We start from the raw sequence: 9,508 nt of genomic DNA on the forward strand, positions 1-9,508 counted from the left end.
CTGACTATAGTTAAACTAATTCTTTTATGTTAAACTTGAAGGCATGAGTTGGGTTGAGACACACAATGGTCTTCAGAAGATGGTGGGTTGCACATTAACTATAGTTCAATTTTCATAGCAAGATATGCAACAAAGTCACTGATGCCCAAGGTCTTGTGGACCTTGTAGAGATTGTCTCTCGGGTTTTGGGTACCAAATTTGGCTACACGTAGGGGATGGGCAAAGCTCAGTTTCCTTCTCCTAGGTCTTGGGGGTTCAACTTCAAGAAATCCAACCATCATAAAAGAGTTAACCCAAACAATAATGGAGCTACAAGAGACTTGGGTTGAATTGATGCAAATGAGGAAGATAGATGTAGAGAGCATACAACAATATGAGCTTCTGATCTCTTAGATCACCAAGATGAATGCTTGCCTTGAGAATTTTTTGCATGAGGAGATAGATGCTCATAAGATCTACCTTTATAAGACTTTAAATTGCATTTTTATCTACATTCCACAAATGTTAACTCAATTTATTTTTTATTTAATAAAAAAATGTACTTTCAATTACAATTTAAACATTTGTAACTTTTACATTACCTTTGCATTTTTAAAAATTTTTATAATGGAAAAAAAAGTTTAGTAAATACAAACATTTGTCAAAAATTCAAATTTCACAGGTAGAAGTCCAAACGACTCTGGAAAAATTCAACTTTCACTAGTAGAGGTTTCAAACTTCTCTCTATCCTATTTTGAATTTTCACTTGTAGAGGTTTTGACTTCTGACGATGAAATCCGAGCTTTTGTCAACAAAAGTATAGCAATCTCGCGGAGACATTCACAAACACTCTTTTGTTGAATCAAATCGAAAGAATTGGTAAACATATGATATGATATCACTTGTTTGATTATTAGTTTCAATAAGAAAAAAAAAAATCCCTCACAACTAGTAATCTTCCTTCATTTCTTTCTTACTTTCTTTCTTTCTTTCATTTTCTTTCCTTCATTTTTTTTCTTTTTTTGGTCAAAAAGCCATACACATGATCTCAAGCAGACAACCATTCTACTTGACTAGAGAGCAAAAAAGAAAAAAACCAAGACAATCTAATGTCGTGCAGTGTCATAGAATATTAAAGTTGATTGTGCGAATCAGCAAGCTGATAATTAAAATCTGAGAAGATGGGACGTATTTAGCTTAGGGAGCAATTAAGCTTGAGAGGCCTTGCTGTAGAAGAAAATATTATTGCCTCTTCTGAAGTACTTCTGGATGCTGGCTTCAGTTGTTCTCCAAAGTATCTATCTACACAGCATGAGCTAGCCTCAGGTCGTGGTTCCATCCTATTATAAATCCTCAATGAAGTATAATTAGCTCTACTTGAATTATTAGTAAAGCAGTAAAATAATTCATTCGCTGCCTCAAGAATGAAGCCTTCCAGTCTTCTTTGTCTTAAAAACTCCTTGAATCAAGTCTTAAACCATCATTTGTTATTGTTACTGAAGCTTTAAGAAGGTGGCTTTTGTGGCCTTTTCGTTTGAACAGAACCAAAAGTGAAAAAAAAAAAAAAAAAATCGGAAAAGTTGACGTGCAAGCTTCCTCGAACCAATCTCATGAAGACATTATAAGGCTTAGATCTAACGTAGTTTCACCATTAAAATAATATCCCCATGCTTTGAAATATGAGTGCGTGTAGATCTCAGGCCCCTCATGTTCTAATCTTTTTCATATAAAAACTGTGCAATTTGCAACAGTTGTGGTTTAGAAGCAAGAAAATGGTAACAATCCCCACAGACATGATTGCTGGTCTCTTGTCCTTTTACTTCATCTTTGCATGCATGTTTTCATGTCTTGAAGAAGGGACATTCGAATGTGGGGACGAAACTTCTTTATTTTACTTTGTCAAATTGCAGTTTAAGCTAAGGGTATTTGGTAGAATTAGTGTCCAAGGCAACAAATAGAGAGGGAATTTACAGTTTTTCTTCTCTGATCTCTGGGATCGTATCCTCCTTTGATTTTACGGAAGACTTCCTCCTCTGGAAGACAGCTCACGCCAACAGTTAATAGATAATAGCACTATAAAGACGGGGATTTCTGAGAGAAAATGAAACAAAGGAGACAACAAAACCCCACTTCACAGGGATACGTTTCCTTCACTGTCATCACATGCACTGACATGGACTCTTCTCCATCTTTCTTTTTGCTAGCTTTTACCCTGTACAATGATATTCAATGATGATCTCCCTGTTACTGTGTTCGTCTTAATTGATGGTAAATGAGGTTTTAATCTCAGGATTAGAGAAAATTAACTGATAATTGTGCAAAGAAAGCTATACTGATGATTGATTAGATTGTAATCTATTAGTGTGATTGCTACTGAATTACCAGTTATAATACAATATTATCAATCATGGGAAATGGGAAATGGGAAATGGGAATTTGTTTTGTAATCTTCTAGTTGGAGTGGAGCCTCCTTGCTGTGAAACTGTCTCCCTTCTTCGTTAGACATCATTTCCTTTTCTTGCATGTGGCTTTCATGGTCAGTTCTGCTCCTTTAAGGCTTCAACCACCTATATTAGCCATGTGGCTTCCATGGCTAGTTCAGCTCCTTCCACCACTGACAGAAGCCCTTCCGTTCTTCCTCGTTTTTATCTATCTACAAGATTTTTCAACTTGTCGCGAACAGAGCCGCCCTCCATGGTTTCAGATACAAGCCAATGCAGTTATGTCTGTGTCATCGGAGGAGGACCGTCCGGGCTGGTAAGCGCCAGGGAGCTGAAGAAGGAAGGTCATTCCGTGGTGGTGTTTGAGCATAGAAACGACGTCGGAGGACAGTGGCTGTATGAACCAGTGACGGAGGTTGAAGAGGTTTTAGGGGAAGGTAGCTCCACCAAAGTTCATAGCAGCGTCTATGCCTCGCTCAGACTCACTTCCTCTAGGGAGATAATGGGGTTCAGTGACTTCCCCTTTAGAGCCAAGAAGGGTAGAGACATGAGAAGGTTCCCTGGGCACAGGGAGCTGTATTTGTACCTCCGGGACTACTGCGATTGGTTTGGTTTGAGGGAGTTGATAAGGTTTAACACAAAGGTGGAGTATGTGGGCATGGTGAATTCAGATGAATTCGGCTCAGATTTGAAATGGGTAGTCAGATCTGTGGAGAAGAAGAGTGGGAAGGTGATAGAAGAGGTTTTTGATGCTGTTGTTGTCGCCACCGGTCATTATTCGGAGCCTAGATTCCCGATCATTAGAGGTATTACTACTTTTTCCTGTTCTTCCGTCTCTCTCTGTCTATAGATTCAATCCAGGTTTGCATTTTTGTAGCAGTTGAAAACAAAAACAGATAAAAACTATATGATAGAGATTTGAAATTGCCTCAAATTGTAACTCTAAAGCAATGTTAACTCTTTTAGTGATAATACTTATCATGTAAAATCTTTATCTCTTCGTAACCTATGAATACTTGTATTGATGAATGTAAAACATCGGAAAATTATTCATTTTCTTGTTCTATACTATATAGGAAGCTTCTCATGTTCATCCCCGGTTCCATATTCTTTCTCGTATCTCGTTTATCTTCTTTCCCTTTAGTGATTATCCATCTCATTTTATTTCCTTTTTCTAATGCACAGGCATGGATACATGGACGAGGAAGCAACTTCACAGCCACATTTACAGGGTCCCTGAACCATTCTTGGGTGAGGTATGCCAAACTATGGTGATAACATTAAATACCCTTTAACATATGACACTTAGATATCAAAGCAAATCATATTATCAAGGAATTAAAAGCTATGATATCAAAGTTATTCACATTGATAGAAGCCTAAGTGAACTATTCTGATGAGTTACTGGTCCTCTGAAAGCAGATGGTGGTGGTTGTTGGCAACTCTCTTAGTGGGCAAGACATATCAATGGAGCTTGTTGGTGTGGCCAAAGAAGTGCACCTCAGCGCCAAGTCCACAGAAATATCTGAGGGTTTATCGAAAATCATTTCAAAGACTCCCAGCTTTCACATTCATCCGCAGGTGCCTTTAATCATCCTTGGAAATGGATTTCTGAGCATTAGACGTGAAGAACACTGACAGTAAAGTATAAATATGAAAATGCAGATTGAGAGTCTTCATGAAGATGGACGCGTTTCATTCAGCGATGGGTCTTGGGTCACTGCTGACACCATTATTTATTGCACAGGGTAATTGCTCTCGACATCTTTTTCTGAAACAAAATGTTTGCTTCTGCGACATTCTTACGAACGACTGGTCAGAAAGTGAATATGATTGAATGCTTTGTTTCTTTGCTGGATAGGTATTCCTACACATTCCCATTTCTTGACACCAAAGGAATAGTTGTGGTGGATGATGATAGGGTGGGACCCTTGTTCGAGCACACCTTCCCTCCATCACTCGCCCCATCTCTTTCTTTTGTAGGCATTCCCAGAAAGGTAAACTTTTGCTCCTTTTTCTTGCATGAAACATTTCCCAAGGGGAGAGATCCCCTGGTTGGTGGATCCTATTCATTTCCAAAGAGATTCTCAAGTTTATCCAGAAAGAGGTTTGTAGGCCATGAACCAGAAAACTAATTAAACTAATCTATGATACGTAGAGCAGATCTTGTTTTCTTTCTTTGAAGTACAAGCAAGATGGATTGCTCAAGTACTCTCCAAGAAACGAGCTCTACCATCATGGGATGAGATGATGAAGTCCATCAAAGACTTGTATCAATCAATGGATGCAGCAGGCGTACCGAAGCACAAGACCCATGAAATTGCCAGTTTTGAGGTAATCTACATTCCTTCCGCCTTTGACTGCATTCCCAGATACTGATTCTCAACTAAGCTCAGTTAATGTATAATATCTGCTGCAGTACTGCAACAAGTATGGAGAGTACTGCGACTACCCACCTATCGAGCAGTGGAAGAAGGAGATTGTGTGGGCAACTTTGAAGAACGCAGACGCCGACCTCGAAAGTTACCGGGAGGCATGGGACGATCACGAGTGGCTTCAAGAAGCTCTTGAGAGCCCTCACTTCAACCACTTTTGAACACGAGGCCGTGAAACAATTCTCCCTTTTACTTCTCTTTTCTTATTTGGCTTCTCTTCTCCTATTAAGTTATCTTCGCGAAAACCTTATAAGCCACTATTGCTGATTCATATTAAGGTATAAGAGCTGAATCACTCCGGGAAGATGAATTTGGTAAATCAAAGTAGAAATTCATGTGAATGTCAGTTTAATATGTTATTTCTTTCTTCTTCTTCTTCTTCTTCTCTTTGTCGGTTTAATATGTTATCCCCATGCACATGATCCAATCATCCATTCTGGTCAACCAGGTTTTGACATGATTCTGAGTCTTTTATATAAGCTGACCTAGACCAAGGGACTAACTTAGGAAGGGTCTACTTTGATTTTTGGAATTTTTAACTTGTTAGGATAACTTAGTTACATTAGGCTACTTTTATTGTTCATATTTCAATTGTATGGCTGTTCAAGCCAACAACTAGAAGTTTGACCAAAATGCTTGTAATAACTCTAAACTTGTTGCCATGTTAACGATTTGGCAAGAAAAGGAGAAACACAGATAAGAGTTGTCATGTAAAAATATGCCTCAACAAAATTAGGTGACAAAAAAGAAATAGACATATCATGCACAAGTCTACTTAGCATTTATGTATTATATTTTTGGCTTTTTTCAATTAATGACTTTTTTTAAAAAAAAATTATGGTCCACACAAGGTTTTTACAAAACTAAAGGGTCATTGCACTACACCATCGATCGACAACCACATTCGCACCATATCGACGATGTGGCACAATCTCCATCAAATTTTTTTTATTTTTTGCTAAAGTTGATATCATTAATACCGATTTTAAACTCGGTACCTTGGATATCAACATTGAGATTCAATATACTATAATAATAAAGAATAAGAAAAGTGGACCCATTCTAGATGATTCTACCATAATAATTAATAACTCAGCTTAATGTCAAATAAAAGATTTCCAAGTATATGCTCAATGAGATTTGTAAAAATTACAAATGAGAATTTAAAAGGTTGCAGAATGGCCTAAAAGTAAGATCTAATATGAAAGACTCACAACTATAACAATATTTAACTCAAATCAACTGATCAATTTCAAAATAATACAATAAAGTTCAACACAAAAAACACCAAGTACACATTGAATTTTAAAAGCATATACTCAAGCACTCAACTCTTTTGAAAGATTTTTTCCTTATTTTGACACTTTTGAAATGATTTGAAATCACAAAGGGCTAAGGATGCAAAGAGAGCTCTGTTTTTCACTATAGCAGGCTTTAAATAATAGTATACCGTGCAAAGTCATTTGAATAGGTGTGATCAAAGGGTCTAAAAACTAGTGGCTTCTCCGAAAAATAATGTTGAATTTAGGATCTCATGACAAGGTCCTCGACTACTATTTCTTGAGTACATAGCAGATGATACATCAGTATGAGAGGCGGAGGAAGGATCTGGTATTCGAAGTAATGTTTTCACTTATGTCAACAAATGATGGAGGTGCATAGGAGTTGAGAAGTTGAGTCTCATCCACTTCAAAATATGGCTTGATGTTTGACGGACAAATAGCAACTACTAAGGTTTCCCACTGCTTGTCTTGAAATAAGATGTTAGTGGAGTAGGGTTGAACAATCTTCAACTCTTGAATCAGTCATCTAAATGGAGCCCAGTATTCATGGAGATTGTCCCATTGCTTTGTATTGAACATGATTTGGAACACATCATACAAATTCTGTAAGTTTTCTGTACTAGTGTACAACTTAACATGTGTCCCAAATTTTTTTTGCAGTTTTAAGGTGAACAACATTGTTGGCCACATGCTCTTTCATGCTATTAATAAGCCAACTAATGACTAAGGTGTCATTTTTGAGCCATTTCACATAAGAACCATCTTCTTCATCAATTGATGGAGCTGGTTTGGTTAGATAATTAGGTAACCGTCTAAAAGGTATAGTGATAATTTTAAGAAGATTACTCTTGCTTTCCATATAGTATTCAACCATTATAATCAACAAGTAAACAACTTCTTATGCGCAATATTGCAATCCAAGAAGTAGCTTCAGAAGCAAACCTAGGCAAATATATAAATCAATTTGCGTAGAGAGGAGCAACTCGAACTCAAATAGTATACATCATAAATCTTCTATCAAATAGAAGTCCACATGCTATATCATAGAAGGTAGATCTCATACTTTTATCACACATGAACTCAAAATCGGATAAGAGAGGATCTTCAACTACAAGAGAATAGGTAAGTTATTATCTTGTTTTAAACAAGCACTTACACAAGAATTGAATACTAATCACGTGTTGCACATGCCAATTAGAGGGGATTACAATCTTCATCAATTAAGAGATTATCTCAAATCAAATCAGATATGGAATTAAACTTGAATCGAATCAAATCAAATCTTTCAAAAAGGTTGCTTTCTTTGTCAAATGTGCCACCTAGCAAGTGAAAAATATCACAATCTCTGCTTCTTCTTTCCTTAAACTGATTAAGAAATACCATTGAATCTTTTAATAAAGGAAAGCTCCAAATCAACCAAAACAGTGGCACTTTCTTTTCTTAAAAGAGCAACTCTCGGTTGGCTTCAAGAAGGAAACTTTTCTTCTCTAATTATAAAATCTTTTTCTGCTCTTTTTTCCTAAAATATTTTAGGTAAGTTTCCAGAGAGGATAGACAGCTAATGAAAGATAAAAAAACATTGCAAATACCAGCAACCTTATAAAAAAAAATCTCCTTGGCACCCTCTCAAACAGTCTTTTTCTGAGCTCTTTGGGAAGAAACAAGAGGAACAACAGATAATTGATATAATAACTCAAAAAAAGGTAGAAAAACAAGCTTAAATCATAGCAAACTTGGAAACCAATAACAGATATAGTGAACCTTGAATCATATGCAAATTTTAGTCACAAACATTAGCCTAATATGCAAAAGAGAAATAACACAATCGGGCTTGGATGGAGAATAAAAACTGAGCAAAATCACCATGGGCGAACCACTTTCAAAGCCAAGAATATAATCATCAACATCTCATTTAGATTAGAAGAGAAATCCACTCATAAACCATCTTTTAGAGATAAAAAACTATCAACAATACTCTCATAAGAAAAAAACTTATCTTGGTGCAACTTCAAGAAAAAAAATTGCTTCATCAACAAGAAGAATTCTATGAGAAGCTTGATCAAATGAGTCTTTCAAATTTTCTATCTTGACGTGGGATTCTAAATCCACTGCTCTGATACCATGTTAAATTTAGGATCTCATGATAAGGCCATCGACCAAGGTCGTGAAAGAGGAGACAAAGAAAAGGAGGAGTAGAAAGGAGAAGAGGGAAATAAGAGAGAACTTGACTAGAGAGATAGAGAGATAGAGAGAGAGAGAGAGAGAGCTTGGGAGAAAAGAAAATTTTAAGGACGAATTTGAGAGGCTTAATGATCTACCTCATATCTTGAGTTTCTATTTATAGTTGTGAAAGGAAGTTTACAATGACTACAAAGCCTTTAGGGTTACAAGCTTTAAAAAAGGAAAGACATAAGTAGACATACATCATTTTAGATAATTACACTCTTGTGCCCTCCTTATGAGAAGACCTTTAAATTACCTCCTTAGCATGGGGAAAGTAATTACTTTGATGCCACTTCGAGATATCTTCCAAAAAATAACACTTTGTCATTTGGCAAAAAAATAAGCTTAATTGAATGTCATAAATCATGAAAAACACTTAGAAACCACGATTTTGAGTTGCTAATGATGATGGTAGGGTACTTATAAATTTTGGTGACTTATTGTGGCTGAATTGAATTTCTGAAATTTCACCCTTGGGAACCTTTTGAACATCTGGTTGGATAGGCTTCATAAACTACTTCTAATGTCTTCAGTCCAGTCAAAAGATAGGGCGAACGAGTATTTACAATACCTTTTCTCTCTTATGCCTAGAGAAATAGACAAAGATGTACCTTTTCTCTTTCCTAGTCATTCAGACAGATGACCAAAAATTGTTAGAACATCCATCCGATCGGCCTAAAAATTAAAAGGAGATAAAAGTTATCCCTTGATCTTTAAGGGAAGTTAGAAAAATTCCCCTGCAATCATTCATGCTAGCCAAAGGGACTGTTGTCCTCCTCACTAGGGTATGGATTTCATACTCCCAAGCTAGTTGGAAGGAAGCCCTTGTTTCCGTTAACTGGAAGGCCTTTCTTGGCTCTAGAGACAGGAGAACCGTCGCCACCTCCCTCTTGCGCTGCCTAAAGGGACCAGGCCAGGAGATAGGATCTAGCCATAAGAAGAATATTTAGTATAAGAAGCCCACCCCATCACCATCGACGAGGACCATTCAGACCAGCCACCAGGGTCCAGGACCGAACAGCTAAAGCTGACCAGATCTCTGCCTTTACCCTAGTGTTTGCCTGTCCTACAAACCCAAACAGAGGCTGGGTGTGGGGGAACCGGTTCAAGCTGCTGCTCCCATATGTTTGATAACATCGACAACACA

The 9,508-nt window shown here is 37.1% G+C and overlaps 1 protein-coding gene across 1 annotated transcript; it reads left to right on the forward strand.

The window, feature by feature from the left end:
* The first annotated feature begins 2,597 nt into the window (after positions 1–2,597).
* On the forward strand, positions 2,598–5,262 carry LOC137953669 (flavin-containing monooxygenase FMO GS-OX-like 9). Its single transcript, XM_068801131.1, has 7 exons — positions 2,598–3,226; positions 3,606–3,676; positions 3,843–4,001; positions 4,086–4,168; positions 4,282–4,417; positions 4,584–4,754; positions 4,840–5,262. Exons 1-7 carry the CDS (start codon positions 2,674–2,676, stop codon positions 5,014–5,016), a joined length of 1,350 nt encoding a protein of 449 aa, XP_068657232.1. The 5' UTR covers positions 2,598–2,673; the 3' UTR covers positions 5,017–5,262.
* The last annotated feature ends 4,246 nt before the right edge of the window (positions 5,263–9,508 follow it).

This window comes from Aristolochia californica, unplaced genomic scaffold, assembly GCF_029961685.1.
Source record: "Aristolochia californica isolate CCGP_79_NKW_82.1479 unplaced genomic scaffold, dmAriCali1.0.hap1 SCAF_16, whole genome shotgun sequence".
NCBI classification, from domain to species: domain Eukaryota; kingdom Viridiplantae; phylum Streptophyta; class Magnoliopsida; order Piperales; family Aristolochiaceae; genus Aristolochia; species Aristolochia californica.

Coding starts and splice junctions, on each gene's coding strand:
- LOC137953669 (XM_068801131.1), top strand. CDS start 2,674: ATGGTTTCAGATACAAGCCAATGCAGTTATGTCTGTGTCATCGGAGGA. Junction 3,677..3,842: donor CTGAACCATTCTTGGGTGAG/GTATGCCAAACT, acceptor CTCTGAAAGCAG/ATGGTGGTGGTTGTTGGCAA. Junction 4,169..4,281: donor ACCATTATTTATTGCACAGG/GTAATTGCTCTC, acceptor TTTGCTGGATAG/GTATTCCTACACATTCCCAT.